Source organism: Takifugu flavidus, chromosome 8, assembly GCF_003711565.1.
Source record: "Takifugu flavidus isolate HTHZ2018 chromosome 8, ASM371156v2, whole genome shotgun sequence".
Lineage (NCBI taxonomy): Eukaryota > Metazoa > Chordata > Actinopteri > Tetraodontiformes > Tetraodontidae > Takifugu > Takifugu flavidus.
Window position 1 is genome coordinate 1,050,446 of NC_079527.1, and position 19,555 is coordinate 1,070,000.

The 19,555-nt window shown below is 49.3% G+C and overlaps 2 protein-coding genes across 4 annotated transcripts in view; both read right to left on the reverse strand.

The window, feature by feature from the left end:
• Positions 1-1,425: 1,425 nt before the first annotated feature.
• Positions 1,426-11,378, reverse strand: cables2b (Cdk5 and Abl enzyme substrate 2b). Its single transcript, XM_057041249.1, is given in 11 exon segments — positions 1,426-2,899; positions 3,262-3,346; positions 3,869-3,988; positions 4,062-4,168; positions 4,413-4,510; positions 6,040-6,208; positions 6,280-6,388; positions 7,250-7,327; positions 7,990-8,085; positions 10,777-10,987; positions 10,990-11,378. Coding segments are annotated over 11 exon segments (1,572 nt in total). The 5' UTR covers positions 11,342-11,378; the 3' UTR covers positions 1,426-2,752.
• Positions 11,379-12,073: 695 nt separating this feature from the next.
• Positions 12,074-19,555, reverse strand: part of ccm2l (CCM2 like scaffold protein) — an 8,500-nt gene continuing 1,018 nt past the window's right edge. Inside the window, exons 2-11 of one of the 3 annotated variants that reach the window (XM_057041236.1) lie at positions 17,828-17,995; positions 17,666-17,749; positions 17,121-17,304; positions 16,001-16,641; positions 15,001-15,130; positions 14,784-14,847; positions 14,541-14,697; positions 13,437-13,575; positions 13,162-13,309; positions 12,074-13,003 (exon numbers count right to left, since the gene is read on the reverse strand). In XM_057041236.1, the coding sequence (XP_056897216.1) occupies positions 12,871-13,003; positions 13,162-13,309; positions 13,437-13,575; positions 14,541-14,697; positions 14,784-14,847; positions 15,001-15,130; positions 16,001-16,641; positions 17,121-17,304; positions 17,666-17,749; positions 17,828-17,995 (1,848 nt within the window). In that variant the 3' untranslated portion in view covers positions 12,074-12,870. Of the gene's footprint in view, positions 13,007-13,161; positions 13,310-13,398; positions 13,576-14,540; positions 14,698-14,783; positions 14,848-15,000; positions 15,131-16,000; positions 16,642-17,120; positions 17,305-17,665; positions 17,750-17,827; positions 17,996-19,555 lie in introns of those variants that run through there. The other 2 variants (XM_057041235.1, XM_057041237.1) reach the window with 2 other exon arrangements.

Consider the following 19,555-nt stretch of genomic DNA (forward strand, 5'->3'; position numbering starts at 1 on the left):
AATGTCCTCTGACTTTCAATTGTGGTTATTTTACTTGTACCCAAAGAAGACAGTTGCCTCCCTACTACCTACTACTGAACAAGTTTCACATCGCCCTCAGGCAGACAGGTGATTCTTGTAAAACTAAGGTGCCCCTGTCTGACACTTAATCAGCAGGAATACCATGGACATGGAAAATGTGTTCCCCCGCAAGGTTAGCAGTCTCTAGAGGATTTGGGAGCTTGGGCAAGGCTGAAAAGTGAGTGGATATAGAGAGGTGATCCGCAACTGTGACTGGCTCAAATGATCCACTTTCCTCTGGATTAACAGAAGACTTGTAACAAGCATTGGCCACCAGAACAAGTGGTGGAGCAGGAAAATGGTCCAGCTCATCCCAGGGTAACGCGCATGCTTGGAGGTGTGGCCCCACTACAACACCCGAGGGCAGACAGTCAGGTACAGACAGATGGCCATGTGGACCAGTACCTGGAACTGTGCCCTGACCCAACGAAGCACGCCGCATGTCTGTGGGGTTCAAAATTGTGACCCGAACCTACGAGTAACCTACAATTAAAATGACCTATGCCGAATTTTAAGGTATCAAAGATAGACCCAAGCGTTGGGTTTTTAGGTCTTCCTTGGAGCTCCCTTGGGATTGCTCACCTTTCTTCTCTGTTGTACCATCGCTTTTTTGGGGAATAAACGTCTTGGACTTGACTCTTCAGAACTCCTGTGCTCATTCAGACTCAAGACGAGTGCATCAAGACAAGGAAATCACTCACGTTTGATCACGTTCGTGTCTGTATCCTCATCCTCTGGGACTCTGGGTCTTGTTGTATTCTGACCCTTTGTGTTGGTTCTCCATTTTTAAGATGGCCAGTTTGGAACTTTGCCTCATAACTTCAACACTAGACTTTGCACTTTACAGGCAAAACTGCAAACAGATGCAACATTCAAACTGCTGATTTATGTACTATAAATCCTTCCACTGTCAAGACTTTAAGCGAAACACAACCCAAGGTGAGGAGCAAAGGAAGAGCCTTCGTCAGCAGCCACGACGCCACTCTCAGAGTAGAGGAAGGACAAAATATGTGGTTTCTCATGGAGACAACCGAAGGAGCTGCGACGAGCAGATCCAGCATCCAGGAGTCACCAGTGGGACACAGTCAGCCTCTGGACTGTCCAGATGTTCTGAATTCTAGTTTAAAGGTGAGTTTATCTCTGCCATCGTTGTTTTAACGGTTGACCAACTCCAGCACTACAAGCAGAAGACGGATGCTCCACAACCTTCCCAGCCCCTTTAGATGTTTTTTTATTTTCATGCAAATCCTTTTCATTTAAATATCATCAGAAACTTATTTTTAAAGTTGTTCTTCTACCAATATTCAGACATTTTGTTAAAAAGGATATTAAAATGAAACACACACACACAATCGAGAAACCGGATCAGTAGCAGAGATTCATATATTTTAATAAAGTTGAAACAGTTTATGGTCATTATTCTGTAACAAAATACATTTAAATATTTCAGCCTCCATTTAAAAACAAGACTGTCGATTTACTTCACTTTCTTTTCACGCTTCAGCTGCTTCATTACAAAATATTTGTTCAGAGTAGCGACAGCAGCAAAGCTCGTCTGTATTGTCCATTACAAAAATAATAAATTAAAGCGATATAATCTGACCTGTAAAAATATTCTGAGTGGAAGACAAAGATTTGTTCAGTATTTCCCTTCGAGTCCTCACAGTAATCAGATAGAAAAGTACACGTATGACAGTGGGCAGAACCATGTGACACCATCATCACTGAGGAAGAACAACGTAAAGACAATGTAAATAATGGAAAGGAGACAAAAACGTGCCCACTCTTGTGCTTCTTGTCTTATTAGGGTAAATCAGCCCAGCGTCTTCTGTCCACATGTGGGCTGAGCAGACTGAGAAGGCTTTGGGAAGTCTTCAGCAACACCATCACCTCATGATAAAGAGGAGTCTGATTGTGACAGTGCATGTGGAAGAAAGCTGTGCAAAAATCAGAATAACTTTGGAACATCTGCACTGTCCTCTCGAAGGAAGCTTACCAATAAATACATCTCATATACAACAACAGAGACCAACTGTAGAAAAATATTGGTTACACAGTCATCGAATAAAGATTCAGGAGTGCGATGCAACAAGGCAAAGTGCAAAATCAACAGAAAGCCATAGTCACGTTGTCACCATGGTTACTGCCTTCAACATCCTTTCAGACATCAACCAAGACAACAGGCTCAGTCCACCTTAACAGATTCTAACCACGCTGACCGGCTCAGTCCACCTTAAGAGGCCTGTGCCACGCATGATCAGTCCACCTTAAGAGACACGCTATGCATGATCAGTCCACCTTAAGAAACTTGAGCCACGCATGATCAGTCTACCTTAAGAGACCTGAGCCAGTGGGCGGGGCTACAGTAACCTCAGACAGGCTGGGGGTGGGGCCACAGTGATGTCATTTCTATACAACAGTGTTGGAAACTATCAATTATCCTTGAATGGCTTAAAAGCTCAGGTACACAGTCGTACCGACGACTGTCGATAGCAGATTTACGAACTCGTCAGAACCCTCAGTGCTGCTGATCTCAGGTGTGAATCTTTCTTTAGAGCTAAAAGAATGAAAGGTTCGGGCTGTGACTGACAGTCTGTGACCCCTGAGTGTGGCGTTGTTGCCTCACAGTGTGGCGTCTGTAAGGCACGCCGCTGTTGATGCAGGACGACCCACACAAAGGTCGCGGTCAGGGCTACACCTGCTGCTGCTGCACCAGCCGCCTGTAGTGGGGCAGGACTTTACTCTCGGGCAGATAGAGTGCCATCTCCAGGGCTACCAGGATGGTGAACTCAAAGGAGATCAGCTCCCTCCTGCTGATCCGGAAACGCTCCTCCAGCTTCTGCAGAGGGGACAAAGACCAGAGAAGCACAAACCTTCAACAGGAAGCACAAAAACCATCAGAGTTTGGCTCACAGTCAAAGGTTGATTGTTTCTACATGACGTCAGCAGATAAAAATAAGAGTCTGCTGTGATCAGGCGAAAAAAAAGGGCCTTGCGGCGTTTCTGTAAGACAACTCTCGGGGCTGAATTCACCCACACACCTGTCCCAGCCACGGATCTCAGCTGGTGGCGACAATGATGACGGGTACACACCTGCTGCTCACCTGAGCGCTTCTGGAAATATCTGAGCAGGTGAAAACAGAGCTGACCGTGTGTGTGTGTGTGTGTGTGTGTGTGTGTGTGTGTGTGTGCGTGTCTTACGTCAATAAGGTGTTTGACCTCCTGCTTCTTGAGGTCACTGCTGATCTTGGCAGCTAATAGGATGCAGGCCGCTGACACAAGCTTCCTGTAAGACAACGACAGAACCCTCAGGAACCATCAGAACTGTCTGAGCTGATCTGAAGGCTGTCAGGCGGACACCAGGGGGTGCTGTAGCTCCACCTTTCCACCTTCTGATTCCCATTTCTGGGTCATCGTTTAAATCCTCTTTGACCAATAGCATCACTCCTTGGTAAACAGCTTTGAGACAAACAACCAGTCTTCAGAACAGTCACTGGTGCTACAACCAAAACGTCGGGGGTTATAAATAGTCATGATTACGGTTAGCATCGACCAGGCCCACTGCAGCATAGCGCAGCTAATCTGAAACTGCTTTATCACTGAAGCGGGAATAATCAAAGTTACACCCTCACCACATTTATGTAGAGCAGCAGGAACAAGGATGAGGAAAAAGGTTTATAAAAAAGCAATAGTTCCTCCGGCAAACGAAAATCGTGCTAACGGCTCCTGTCTGCAGGTCAGTCAGTTGGAGTCCAGTCGGGCTCCACGCGTGAGGGCTGTGGCGCCATCGGTCAGCACGCCAACATACCTGTTCTGCTTATTCAGTCGACCCTGCAGGACCATCTTCTCAAAGTAGACAAAAGCCATCGCTATGGTGACGGGCTGCAAGCCGAAATCCTCCCCGACCACTCGCATCTCTCGCTTCAGACTAAAACATGGAAATACCAAGTCAGGAATCCTGCATGAGGGCGGCACAAGCTGCTCCCAGGACTAGGCTGGACCTGCGGATCTTGCTGAGAGTGAGTTTAATGTGAGGAAACTTCTCCCTAAAGGTCTCGTTCATGTCTTTCTTCAGGTCCGACGGTTTCACGTACTCGATCACAGTCGTCTGAGGAAAGAAGAGCAGAGAACAGATCAATGACTGGACCGGGACCAGAGCTGCACCCGGACTGTTAACCAGGTCCAGAGTCAAGACGAGGGTCAAAGGTCAGTTTTTTTCTTCCCCAGGTTAGGTTGTGGGCTGTGTGTGAGTGGCTGTGTTAGGCGTAACCCGTCATATCAAGAAATTGTGATCTGTGGCCACATGAAGTAACGACATAACCCTGAAAACCCAGAGAGATGCTGTTACTCACCATGTAGGAGGCAAAGACCAGAACCCGCTTGTGCTTCCCACATGGCCACTGGGGGTTGGTAAGAAGATTAGGATCATAATCTGTCATGTCCTCCAGCCCTGGACAGCAAACATATGGTTTTATTTGGACTGAAAATCAGCATTTTCAAAAAAAGAATCCTAATGATCACAGGATTATCTTTGCATACAGCACAGTGACACAGGAGGACTGTGATGTCACCGAGCTCAGGATCAGCTCAGTGACATCACAGTGATCCTGAGCTCAGTGACATCACTGTCATCCTGATGTCACTGTGACACACACAGCCTTCCTGATGTCACCGTGACATCACAGCCTTCCTGACCTCAATGACATCACAGCCATCCTGACCTCAGCGACATCACAGTCGTCGTGACCTCACTGACATCACAGCCTTCCTGACCTCAGTGACTTCACAGCCTTCCTGACCTTGGTGACATCACAGTCGCCCTGACCTCAGAGACATCACAGTTTGTCCTGACCTCAATGACATCACAGCCATCTTGACCTCAATGACATCACAGCCTTCCTGACCTTAGTGACATCACAGTCATGCTGACCTCAGTGACATCACAGTTGTCCTGACCTCAGTGACATCACAGCCTTCCTGACCTTAGTGACATCACAGTCGTCCTGACCTCAGTGACATCACAGCCTTCCTGACCTTAGTGACATCACAGTCGTCCTGACCTCAGTGACATCACAGCCTTCCTGACCTTAGTGACATTAGTCGTCCTGACCTCAGTGACATCACAGCCTTCCTGACCTTAGTGACATCACAGTTGTCCTGACCTCAGTGACATCACAGCCTTCCTGACCTTAGTGACATTAGTCGTCCTGACCTCAGTGACATCACAGCCTTCCTGACCTTAGTGATATCACAGCCTTCCTGACCTTAGTGACATTAGTCGTCCTGACCTCAGAGACATCACAGTCGTCGTGACCTCAGTGACATCACAGCCTTCCTGACCTTAGTGACATTAGTCGTCCTGACCTCAGAGACATCACAGTCGTTGTGACCTCAGTGACATCACAGCCTTCCTGACCTTAGTGACATCACAGTCGTCCTGACCTCAGTGACATCACAGCCTTCCTGACCTTAGTGACATTAGTCGTCCTGACCTCAGTGACATCACAGTCGTCCTGACCTCAGTGACATCACAGCCTTCCTGACCTTAGTGACATTAGTCGTCCTGACCTCAGTGACATCACAGCCTTCCTGACCTCAGTGACATCACAGCCTTCCTGACCTTAGTGACATTAGTCGTCCTGACCTCAGTGACATCACAGCCTTCCTGACCTCAGTGACATCACAGCCTTCCTGACCTCAGTGACATCACAGTCGTCCTGACCTCAGTGACATCACAGTCGTCCTGACCTCAGTGACATCACAGCTGTCCTGACCTCAGTGACATCACAGCCGTCCTGACCTCAGTGACATCACAGTCGTCCTGACCTCAGTGACATCACAGCCGTCCTATCTCTACAGTGCTAATACTGTAATCACCTCTGTCACTATGGACTGAAACACGAGACACACACCTCTGTGAAGCAGCCGTCAAAGTTAATGTGAGGTTGTTTGTTTCTGTGAAAGTAAAGTGTGTGTTACCCAGGTCCAGGCCCACGGTGCTGTTCAGCCTGCTGGGGGGGCAGCTCCGGCTTGGCATGCTGTGTGTGCTCCGGGAGACTGGGATCTGCAGCGTCAGATCACTGGTGGACGATAGCTTCTGCTTCACCAGTGCGTTGGTTGGGTACAAGAACTGGGCATACGACACCGACTAATGGAGAGAGAGTGACATTAAATATCTGTGTGTGTGTGTGTGTGTGTGTGTGTTTGTTTGTTTTGTACCTTGCCATAAGTCTCCAGCTGAAAGCCCTCCAGACCTGGTATCATCTCAAGAGTGCTGGAGATGTTTCCAGATGAGTGCCTCCTCCAGGGCTGGTTTAATGTGGGATCACTAAAGTGAGAGAGAGCAAGAGCAAAAGGGGGGGGGCAGAGAGAGCATAAGAGAGGGAGAGAGAGCATAAGAGAGGGAGAGAGAGAGAGAGCATAAGAGAGGGAGATGTGGGAGCTCAGCCTGTTGGGGGCTGGGCTGAGGAGCGGAGGGGCCCTGCAACGAGCTGGGTCAGGGTTAAGGTCAGTTTAGGTGCAGCATAGATGCATCGCACCCCCCGAAGACTGTAAACACTCAGTCCGTGGTCCGTGGTCCCTCAGACCAGGTAGTCCACCTGGTCTGAGGGACCAGGGGAGCTGTGATTGGTTCACCAAACTACAGCATAATTGTCCCTTTTCCCAGTTTACTTTGTGTAGTGTCGTAACTTGTTGCCGGGGCGATGCAAATCCTGTCACCATCAGCTGGTGATAGAGCCTCATTTAGAGTGATTTGAGCTTCACTACAAGTGGAAGATGTTGCGTGTTTTTTCTCATGGCACGTTCCTAGCGTGTCTTCGGTTTTCTGACCATTTTTTCTGACATGTGACGTCGTTGAGCTGTTTTGCTAACGCAACATTTTCCGGTTAAACCCAAAGTGGGTTGAAACAGAAGAGCAGAATGTTGCTGCTCCTCACGTGTTGGGATCTAAAGCCAGAAAATGCAGAGAGAACCAGCCAACAGTCCGATGAACCTTCTCTACGTAGAACACGCGCTCACATAGCCGACAGGCTACACAGAGGCATAACGAGGCCTTTAGGGTCGGGGGTAGGTTTGGGGCTACGGTTGGAGTAAGAGACCAGAGAATGTATTATAATCAACAAAAGTGCGATGATCGAAGTTCAAGGACCTGTGTGTGTGTGTGTGTGTGTGTGTGTGAGTGTGTCACCTGAGGTAGAAGCTCTCTCCATAGGGTAGCACGGAGAAGGCAGCACACAGAGATCTTTTAGCGCAGATGAGGACGATCCTGAAAACACACACACACACACACAATGACATTGGCTGCGCGCACACACACACACACTCACGCACGCACACACACAGATCTCTGGGGCCTATGAATCATGGGACAAAGAGGACAGAAACTCAGCAGGGACCTCATTAGAAACAACATGGAAGGTTGTCCGCAGACTGATGGCTGCTAACCCAAACCCCTAACCATAACTAAGCCTAACCACAACTAACACTAACCATAACTAACCCTCTAAACCCAGCATCTTGATCTAATCTGATCATGTGACCTACCCCCTGACCCAGAGCTTTGATTTATTGAGCCTGTGAGGAAACACAAGAATAGACCAGAAGAGGAAGAGGCGCGATAACAATGCTGCAGAAACATCAACAGTCCACTTCCTGTCCTGTTACGTAGAACCAGATGTTTTCTGAACCGTGTTGGGATGTAACGGCCGGGCGGTGGAACACACAGCCGACCGCTGACGCCAGCACACGTTTCTGTACGTCCAGCTAATCGACCTCTTCTTAAGCATCCTTCCATCCCTCTGAGAACCACTGCAGCACGTTCATGGAATCAACAGTGTTGCTGGTGGAGAGGAGGGCCCCGCCCCTACTGCTGAAGCACAGCAGCAGTGCACGTGCATGTGTGTGTGCATGTGTGTGTGTGTGTCCCACCTGCTGCCTCTGGTGTCGTACTGTTTCATGTTTTTGACAAAGTGGATCTTCTTGGTGTGTCGAGGTCTTGGAGAACCACCAGAGAGGTTTCGGTTCCTGCAGAGAGGGAGACAGAAAACATCAATGTGTCATTTCCTCCAGTGTGTGTGTGTGTGTGTGTGTCACTGGTGTCCTTGTGGATTAAAACACACATACACATGGAAACTGGCCAGAAAGCTGACATCACAACTCTTACATAATGTTTCTCACACACACACACACACACGCGCACACACACTTAACACCAGGCCAGATGTTTGATGTGTGTGAGAGCTGTGCTGGAAACATTTTAATCCTGTTTGGAGATTTATGAAGAAGGACCATGATGGTGTTTCTGAGGGAACCTGCTGAACTGGACTGGTGGACAGTGGTGGTGGAGGAGGTTCTAAACTGGACCTCATTGGTGGAACCTCCATCATCACCCTCTCCACGTCCATATTTGGTGTTGTAATCAAAATCGCATGATGGGACCTTCTCAGCGTTTTCATGGGAACTGGATGTTTGGGGAATGTTGTTGTTATGTGGGAAAGGTCAAAGTTCACCGGTGACAGAAACAATGAATAAAGATCACGCGATCCTGGTTTCCATCAAACCGGAGCAGCTTCTGGACCTTCAGATTTCACCGCCGGTCTCGTGAGACATTCTCCGGTTTTATCCCGTTTAGATTGTGATTCTTCAAAGTCAAAGTTCCGTGAATGCTGTTGTGTATAACATGATCTGTACAGCTGGACGGAGTGCTGACGGGGGGATATTTGACCTCTGCGAGCTTTTCAAGTAAACAAAATAATATAATAAATTGCAAGAGGTCTGGATCTGATGGCTCATTCCCATGAGGACCAGTTTGCCCCACGTCTGTGATGGAAACTTTCCCTCCTGTGGGAATGGAAAACTGTCTGGCTGCAGAGGAAGACGATGATGAAGATGTGACTAACTGCTGAACGTTCACACGCGGCTGCTTTGGTCCGAGACCTGGAAAGTTCAATAACATTGTAATAACGGGAGGTGAGCCCCAGAGCTGGGAAAGGGGTCAGATATGAAGCCAGTTCCCAGACCTGGCTCCTCTCCTCGGGGTCAGGGGTCATCCTCTGTCTGGATTCAGCCCCTTGTGGAATAAACGGCGCCGCTTTAACGTCCGCACGTTTAAAATAGAAGCGGCAGTTTGATATCTGCTATTTTTATCACCATCATCTGGACCGCAGAAGCAGAACTCTCATCTTCTGAAGTGTGGAACAGAAAGAAGCTCTGCATGGTTCCTCAAATTGCTGCAACCAAGAATCTCCTCAGAACCAGAGACCCAACTGGGACCCACAGCAAGCTGCTGGTTAAACACCATCAAAGAGGAAGATGCCCCCCCCCCACTCACACACACACACTGGTATAAACCAGATGACCTTCTACACTGACAAGGTCTCCACGACCGTCATCTCTGACAGATTAAGGTGCATAATCTGACTGGACTGGTGAACTTGTCCTCACACTGATTGTAATCTGACTTGACGTAACCCGCTGAAGGTGTTACGTAAGAGCAGATGGGTTCAGCCTGGCGTTCAGTTTGATGGGCTGGTTCAGACGGACTCGTGAGTCCAGCGAATACACCGTCACCGCTACACCATCCCGGATCATCTGACCATCTGCATTCACCAGCCAGCTGGAGCTGTGGATGCTGCTGTTGGGGAGGGGGACGATACACACTCCACTAACCCACGACTTAACTGGTTTCCAAGTCAGCTGATGATGGTCTGGTCTCACCAGGCTGGCTGACCAACCAGTACGCACACTCGCCTCTGCCCAATCAAACACGCGATGAGATTACGTCACTGTTGTCAGTTTATCACTATACTAACCGTCAACATCACTTCCAGCTCTGTGTGTGTGTGTCCGGGGGAGTGGGGGGGGGGGCACTGGCACATTCCTACATGGGTGGACCTTGATAGGTCACTGGAATTGTCGATAGTGAGCTAATGCTTACTGTGTGTTGTGATTACGCAACACTTCACTTCCAGTTCATCGTCAGCTATTTACTGTGGTGCAACTGGTAATATTAAAGCATGTGTTAACACACACACACACACACACACCACACACACACACCAAACAGTTGCTGGTACCGCTGCAAAGGTGATGATGAACTCTTCTACGTGCACAGTTCTGGTGTCTCAGCCTGGACGGCGTTGAGCTGTCAGCTGTGATCTACACCGTCAGCTAAGTTTAGGGACACTCCTGTGTGTATTTCAGGATATTTCTGAACTTCCTGTCCTGACTAAAGGTTCAGGGCGTTCAGTGTAACCGCGTCAGATGAGCAAACATCTGTGACATCACCAGATGAGGTGTTGGAAATCAAAGACATGCCTGAACACGTGGGCCAGCGCTAGCATGCATGTTGGGGCTTAATCAATGGAACCTAGTTTGGAATGTGAAGTTAATAAGAGTTTATGACTGGAGATGAGGAATGAAGGCCTTAACGACCAATAAGAGGCATCAGTTAGAGGCTAAACCCCTAAACCCATCCTAAACCCAACCAACCAATCAACTAACCATCACCTAAACTGCTCCTTGTATCCCTGGTGCAGAATCACTACTGTGTCTTTCATCACATTTACAATTTTAGCTCATTTTTAGCCAACATCAGTGTGGACAGTGGCTTGGTGGTTTATTAAAGTTGCTGTTGTTAGGTATGAGGGCCGGTCCGGACCCCTCCGACTCTCCTGTACCCCGGAACCAACCCGGGTTTGACCCTCTCGGTCTCACCTCTGCCGCAGCTCCGACGACACCGAGTTGCAGCTCTGGACCGACAGCAGCGTGGAGGACTTCCGCGGTCCCAACGGCGACGGCAGCAGGCTGGTGTCGGAGGGGGACGGAGACAGCAGGTTGCTGTTCACTGACGACGGGAACGAGCCTCTGCGGCAGCCCAGCAGCACCTCCGCGCTCCGGGTGTCATTAAAGCCGGCGTCCGAGGGCAGACGAGGATTGGCGGGATCGTCAGGTGCCCCGCTCTCGTCGCTGCGGAGGGGTTGGTGTTCCCGCAGGTCGCAGAGCCGGAGAAGTTCCCGTAGGTGCTGCTCGCTGCCCCCGCCACAGAGCCTGGGTCCAGTTCGGTGTCTTTGCGGGGGTGACCTCCTTCGCTGACGGCGGAGTCGTTGTTGAGCGGCCGCCCGTCCAGAGAGATGTTAGTGAGGAACAAAAGAGCCGCCTGTCTCCGGCGGGAGTTCTCCCGGTTCCTCTGGCTTTGCTCCCGCGGACCCAGCGACTTCTTCCCCCCAGAGGCGACCGAGCTGCTGGCACACGAACCAGCAGCAGCAGCCACTGCCGCCATGGTCCCGTCCGACTGAGCCGAACCCGCTGTCAAAGCTCCTGGACCCGGCCGGCGCGAGCTTGCGCCACGCCCCCCTGCGCTGCCATTGGTCCAAATGTGACCAATGACGTCGTCCGCGTCAGCCTGAGGCGGAAATATGAAGCAACGGCCAGAAAACGCAACAATAATAATGAATAAAACAAGCCAATTTATTCACCAAACACAACATTCTTTATTGTGAAGAGACACCATGCTGTGTGTGCGTGCGTGCGTGCGTGAGCGTGCATGCGTCCTGACAGTTCTCTGCGAAATATACCCTGCAGGTCTGTTCAGTGTCAGTCTGAAGAGCCTGAGGCTGCTGCGGGGACAACGGAAACCAAAGTTTTTTTGCGTGGCGCGCACACGCGCACATACGTCCTTCTCTGGTGTTCTGACACATAAAGGTGTTTTATCATCATCAACATTCATGGAGATCTCTGCTGACCGTCATGTTACATAATGGGAAAGAGGAAGACGCTGCTGACTCACTGACACACACGCACGCACGCACGCACACACGCGCGCACACACACACCCTAAAGGTCTGAGGACCAAAATAAATGTCCCCACTTTGCTAGTAAAATGCAGACGTTGACCGCAGTAGGTATGTGCAAAACATACTCACGTGCGCAATCTGTGAGTGACGGGCGCCCCCTCGCGGTGGTTGTGTTCATAATTTTCATTGGAAGTGTGTGTTTCAAGAATGTTGCACAGTGATGATCAACCAAGATTTAATATCAATCTCACAATAATTAAATATCAGGAGAGCAACGTCATAAATGTTCATGTTTACAACTGAACTCTGTTACATTAACTCAGTGAGATCTTGATTTATTAATGTAAAACTGGATGGATGAATGATGTATGGATGAGTGGATGGATGGATGAATGGATGGATGGATGATGGATGGATGGATGAATGAATGATGGATGGATGGATGAATGATGGATGAGTGGATGGATGATGGATGGATGGATGAGGGATTTGTGGATGATGGATGGATGGATGAGCTTTGGGTGGATGAGTGGATGGATGGATGAATAGATGGATGGATGAGTGGATGGGTGGGTGGGTGGATGAGTGGATGGATGGATGGATGGATGGATGAATGAGTGGATGGATGGATGGATGGATGGGTTGATGGATGAGTGGATGGATGAATGGATGGATGGATGGTTGGTGGTTGGATGGATGGATGATTGGTGGTTGGATGAGTGGATGGATGAATGGATGGATGGATGGTGGATGGATGGATGGATGGTGGATGGTTGGTGGTTGGATGGCAGATGGTTGGATGTAAAGCTCCTCCCTCTACTGAGCAACAGTGGCTCAGTCATGCTGCTCTGCTCAGGTGATTCTCTCTCTGACAGAAACTAAATCAGGAGACATCAGGTGACCTGAAGGATCAAAAGAGCAACGCGGTCCATTTCAGCTTTGATGTTCTATCTTATTACACGTCCAAGGTTGCAGCTCTCCGTGCAGGTATGTTGCTCAGCGGCGTGCGAGCAGGTCACAGGTAGTAGTCTTCCTCCTCGATGTCTCCGTGTGTGTCCTGAAAACCCAGCGCCTGAATGTCGTGGGTGATGTCGGAGATGCGCCGGTTGAATTCCTGACAGCCTGAAGCCAGAGACGAGCTGTCGTAGCTGCTGGAAGACAACAGAACAGCACTGGCTCGAGTTCCTGTTTCCTCAGGTTTCACAGTAGATCACAAAAGCAGCCAAGTCAGAAACAGAGCTGAGTAAGCCTTCAAATCAGGAGAAATGCTAGCGGCCTGATAGGCCACTCCCCCTGACCAACGTACCCTCTCATGGCTGTAGCCGACGTGCTGCTCATGCTGCGTTTGATGCGTCCAAAGCTGTCGGTTAGAATCCCACCTTCCCGGATCCCAATGCTCTCCATGAAACTCTCAAACACCCCAACATCTTTGTCAGGAATGAAGGGACGCATTCCTAGATGACACCATAGGCAGAGCAAAAAAACGTACCTCACTGCGCACCTCACGGAAAACGGGTGTTTTAGCCTGTTTGACTCCGCCCACCAATCAATTCAAGTAAACATCGAACTTCTGCTCCTCACCAAGGAGGAGGAACTTGCGCTGGTCGCCGTAGAGCTGCAGCAGCTCGCAGCAGAAGGGCTCGATGTTGGAACCCAGCCGGTATTCTCTCAGCAACACTGCAAACTGCTGGAGCTCCACTGGATTCAGCTTGTTCCGCAGCTACACACACACACACACACACACACACACACACACACACACACACACACACACACCATGTAAATGTGGAATTTCTCCCAAGCAGAAGTTCACGTCAGTCTTTAACCGTCTGCTACAGTTGTCTGGAAAAACTCTCCTTCCTGTTGGGATCAACGGACATTGACCAACCAGCTGGTCCAAAAACTGTCCATAATCCTCAGATTCTCAAAGTTCCAGTGAAGACCAGAGAAATGAGACCATGGAGAGCAGAACTGTGACAGAAGCAAAACACCACCAGAAACCGGAATTCAGAGGGTTAAGAGGAAGAAACCTGGAACGGGACAAGGCTCATAGGGAGGACCCTCCTGCTGGTGGACAGATGGGTAGAGGAAGCGATAGAGGGATGCACAGAAAGACACAGGAGTCATGTGACCTCAGAACTCCAGCTGCAGCAGTTTGGGCCAGTCAGAGGTTCTGACAGAGTCATTCAGACCTCCTGACCCACAACAGTCAGCCTGGGAGAACAAATCCTGGAGCAGCTTTTCAGCATCATCCTGAGTCCGTCTGATCTGATCTGTCATGTTACACTCGTGAAAAACTGTGCTTGTGGAGACCTTTGACAAGAGACTTAAAGGTCACATCCAGGTCAAAGGTCACGTCAAGGTTTCTCATAGATAAACAAGATTCTGAAGAGATGTCCCTCCAGACTCATGATGTTAGCAGCTTGTCTGTTCCTGAGGAGTTCAGGACCAAAAACAATCACCTCAATTTGGTGGGAGTGAAGAAGACGGAGAAGGTTTGAGGTCCAGCCTGAAGATGGACTGACTGTTGCGGTTCCTCTGGTTCCATAGATAAATGCAGCTGTGTCATCATCAGATTTACACAACTTAGTGTGTCCTCAGAGAAGCAGGTTCAAAGTGACTGGACTGGCCCAAGTCCAGAACCTTGTGGAACTCCACGACCAACCCAAGTTGAGATGGACTCACCGTCATCATGTACTCGTGCATCAGCAGCAGGGCGGGGTTATTCTCTCCAGGGTCACTGATGGACGCCAGGCTACGCTGAGAGTCCTGCAGCGACAGTGACGAGTTCTCGCTGTAGGTCTCACTGTAGTACTGCTCAAAGGCGTCCTGAGAGTCGTCGCTAATGGAGACGAGACATCAGAAGGAGGGATCAGATGACTAGAAGTGCATGAAAGTGTCTTTGGTCTTTGGTCTGATGTCACTCACTAGGAGCTGCAGCAGCTGAACTCTGGATCATAGCTGTAGGACATGTCAGTCAGACAGCTGTCGCCTACAGGCACATACAAACAGTCCTCATGCTAAACATTAGCATCCTCTGAGGAGATGGCGATTTATTGCTTCTCAGAGGAACACGCTGGGAAGATGTTCCAGACCCACAGGTGTTTCTCACATATATCAGTGATATTTTACGTTTGTCACTCACTCCTCTGCAGCCAGTAGTGGTCCGGCATGGTGTGGTGAAACCCTGCCCTGTCCACGCACTCGATGGTCTGATGGCCATAGATGATCTGGAACATCTGACAGATGAGAGAACAGTACTCCTCTGCAGCATCCTGCACACACACACACACACACACACACACACACACACACACACACACACACACAAACACACACACACACACATACACGATGTGTAAATATGATCTAATCATATCTAATGCCGGCCCCACTGGAGTCTGACTTTATATTTTCACACATGTTCATGCTGGTCTAACACCATCGGCCAGGACCATAATCACATCTGGACCTGTTGTTATGATTTCCAGGGTCACATGATTCCTGACTGTTGCGTGGACTGTCAGCATAGTTAAAATCTGCCCGTTGGTTAAACAGGATGGCTGCACTGGTGTGAGTTTGAGTTAGCAGTTGTGTTGCAGCTGTACTCAATCAGTCTAGGACGTGAACTGGACCAGACTGATGGCCTGGCCAGTTCTGCTCACAGGATCGACTGCGATAGTGGCTTTCTTTAAGACAGCAGTTACAGGAAGAACCTCCGACCTTGTTCAGGGTGACGTGGTAGAAGATGGATGGATGTTGTTAATAGGTTTGATAGCGTGATGGATGCTCTGAGCTGTGTCCGCGACTACAGCCATCAGCGGCAGAGCTTTAGTTGCGTTGTCAATGAACATGGCTCAGCGTCGACCGACTCAGTCCAGTCCGCTCGGCCAGCTCTGGCTGAAATGAGCCCGAGTCTGAGGAGCCCAGTGTGGTCAGCACCTGCATGGGCCCAGGTAGGACCTGGCTCCTGGCCGTGTACATGAGGCCTCTGGTGTAATGTCCCCCTCCCTCAGTCACCTGTACCTGACATGATGATACCTTCATGTTTCTCAACTCTGTCTCCTCACTCGCAGACTCAGGACATACCAAGAGTGCACACAATTAGTTTTCCACAGGATTATTTTGCCTTCAAGGTGACCCACCCGGTTTTCCACAGCCAGGATCACCAGGTTGCAGTAAGCATCTGGGCAGGGTGTGGGTTCCAGGGGGTTGTGGTTCCTTCTCTCCCAGCTGCCGTAGCTCTTTCCCCTCTCCCAGCTCCCAGTGCAGGCTTGCCGCCGCTCCCAGCTCCCGCCGCCTCCTCCTCCAACACCAGCTCCACCTCTCCTCTCCCAGCTTCCACCACCACCTCCTCCCCCATGCCTCCTCTCCCAGCTCCCACATCCTCCACCACTTCCTCCCACCCCCCAGCTCCCGCTCACTGGCCTGGCTCTGCGGTTTTCCCAGCTCCCACCTGGTTTCCGGGTCTGCTGCTTCCTCTCCCAGCTACCTCCCACTCTCTTCCTCTCCAAACTCCCTCCTGCTCCTCTCTCTCCTCCTCCTCCTCCTCCTCCTCCTCCTCCTCCTCCTCCTCCTCCTCTCTCCACATTCTGGGATTTGTCATGGTTACTCCTTGATAGTGATGGTCTCCAGTCTACTCCACAGATGGTATGTCTTCGCTCCATGGTGCCCCCCACAGGTCGAGGATCAGCATTGCAGCTCACAGTTTGCCTTCGTCCGTCGATGCCCGTTGTCTTCCTGTCGAGGCTGTCATCTCCCGCGACCACTGTGTCTACGTTCAGACCTGACAGGTGACAAGAACATCTGTCCCTTGGTGGAAAGTAGAAGAACAACACCAAGCTGAGCAGAGCAGAACACATGCAGCTTCTGGAGGTCTTTGTTGAAACTGCTTTCACTTTCTTTTGTTTTGCACCAGATCTTTGAATGACACCAGTAATCATGGGGCAGACTTGGGTCAATAGATCAAGAAACACCACAAAACCCATGCAGAAGAATAAGCTGGAGGTTTCCAGGTATGAATTAAGCTTTTCGCTGTTTTATTGAGTAGAGTCGTGCCTCTGGTGGCAATATTTAAAGGAACTCTACCACTCTAGCCACATGGTTAAATGGCCTCAAACCTACATACTTATGTTCATGCATTCGTGATTGCCGAAGCTACCAGTGTGTTGTGGGTATCATCTACTGTACAAATGCTGCTTCAATTTTCATTTAGAAGCAACTCCTGGCCTTCATGTGTTCTAGGATAACTGTGCCGGTGGTCACCTGTCTTGAGGACCAACAGGTGCAGTGCGTCGTCTCGCAGGTAGGAGGCAGCAGCGATCTCATGCGTGGGAATCCTCATCAGCAGCTTCTCGTTATCCCGCCAAGTCAACAGCAGACAGCGAGCCGACAGACTCATGATGCAGTCCTGATCAATGCTGGTCTTCAGTGGCAGCACCTTCAGCTGCTGCTCACCAACACGTCACAATTATTGATCATCCTTCACTCATCAAAAACAGTGGCACTAGAATTGAGCACTATATTTCCTGGAGATCTTTGAAAAAATATCAAATCTCTTCAGGATTAGGAAACCAAATAGTTGATCAGCATTGGTTTGGCTGGTCTCACTTATTAATAATTCATTAATACAGGTAATATAATATTGCCTTCAAAACATCAAGTATCAATGTTATATTATTGGAATTATAGAAAAGTTACTGATTACTGATTATCAATCTGTGCGTACTGTTGGCTAACCATGAATTACTTTGCAGCCGGAGGTCTACGGCCATCTGTCCATAGCTTAAGTTTATTAATTGACTACCAACCCTTGCTGTGTCCAGTAGCTGTAGCAGCTCATCTCTGCTGGAGGAGTTCAGTGACACTGACACCCAGGTCAGGTGACCGAGGAACTGTGGTCAGAAGCCACATGGTTATGAAATATCATGTGATGTCTTGGTCGATTCTGTTGTGTGTGTCTCCAGTTCTACCTTGACCTCCTTCTCTATGTAGTCAAAGATGAGCCTCTCGGGGTGGATGAGGTAATCTGGGGCATAGAGGGGGACGGTGTGCAGCGGTCGGCGGTAAGTGCTACTTCGATCCACAGTTCTGCGTCCAGATTTTGACCAGACCAGCCTTTTGATTGGAGAGACAAAAGCCTGGGGCCAAGAGGAGACGCAGTTCAATCAGATCATGCAAATTTCTGCTGTCAAACCTCGAAAGATCATATACCGGTAGTTCCCGTGTATTCAGTCCAATTCATGAGGCCAACATTACAAAAAGCATTTTATTTTAAACACCTGCAGCCCTTCATCATCCAATCATGTGCCAGGCTCTGAAGTTTTCTGTGTTACAATGTTCATAGAAACATGGCGTCCAGGGCTTTATGTCTGTTAGGGGCTCCCAAGACAAGCAGGTGAGGTACTAGACTAAGAGTAGCACGGTAGCATAGTGCTAAGCTCTATTGTCTCACAGCAAGGTCACCGGGTCAATCGATGTGTTGTGTTTAGTCTACTCATGGACTAAATCCCCCACCCATCTGGTTAGTGGCAGCAGGGCTGCTGCCACAGCACAGGGCTCCTTCAGTCTACACAGATAACTCGTATACAATTTTATACTAATACAAACCTTCTTATACAACTCCCTAAGACTGCCTACAATTTGCTTCACTCACATGCTGGTCACCAGGGCCCCCCTTTGGAACAAACCTGGAGGTGTGGCACAATAAGTGCATTTATGTGAGCACAAGGAAAAACCAATCCCTGTGCTTGATTACATTAATACATGTGCAAATGTAGTGGAACGTGACTCCATGCATGACTGGGCTGACAGACACTGTGAGGTTGACCACTGTCCCAGACAGCAAGGCGACCAGAGAACACCAAAAGCGCATCACCACATGAAATACGTGTAAAATCAACAGTATACTTCAATGAATGGATGCACTATTGTGCAGTGAAGTATCACAATATGTAGTTGTATTGATATCTTTCTAACACCCCTACTGTATCCCCCCCTTGCTCGCTCCCTGTACATTGTGGTTTACTCTCGTGGATGATAAGGTTGTCCAGCTCTAGGACCTTCTGTCCCCTCAACCTGACTCTGGATACCTGATGGTATGGATGGTATCCATCCATCCATCCATGATAGATGGATGGATGATGAATGGGTGGATGGATGGATGATTGACAGATGGATGATGGACGGGTGGACAGACAGACAGCTCTCTCCTGAGTGTTAGTGTGATCCTTGGAGGTGTCCCACGGGCTGAAGGAACAGCGGTTGTGCTGGATGAAGAGCACCCAGGTTCCCTCTGCAATGATGAGTCCAGCAGCTGCAGGAGGACCAAGTGGCTCTAGATCATCCATCTTTGGTGGAGTGAAGTCTGGTGGCAGTTGAGATGTTGGAATTTACAGTGCAGCTGTGTAGGTGTGTGTGTGTGTGTTAATTCTCCTCTGCTTGGCTGTGATTGATGGGTGAGCAGCCATTTCTGACAGTTTCCTGCTGACACCCATTGACAACACATCACACACTGTAAGACGCCCGCTGACACACACATTAACATGCTGCTGAGGCCTGAAGGCGTGAAGAGAAAACAAAAATCTGTTTCCTTCACATCACCAGAACAATCAGCAGCTCTGTCAGCTGGATTCAACTGGAAGGACAAAAGCTTCTGAAATCCTGCTTGTTGAGGGAAAAACCACAGAATCACACCAAAG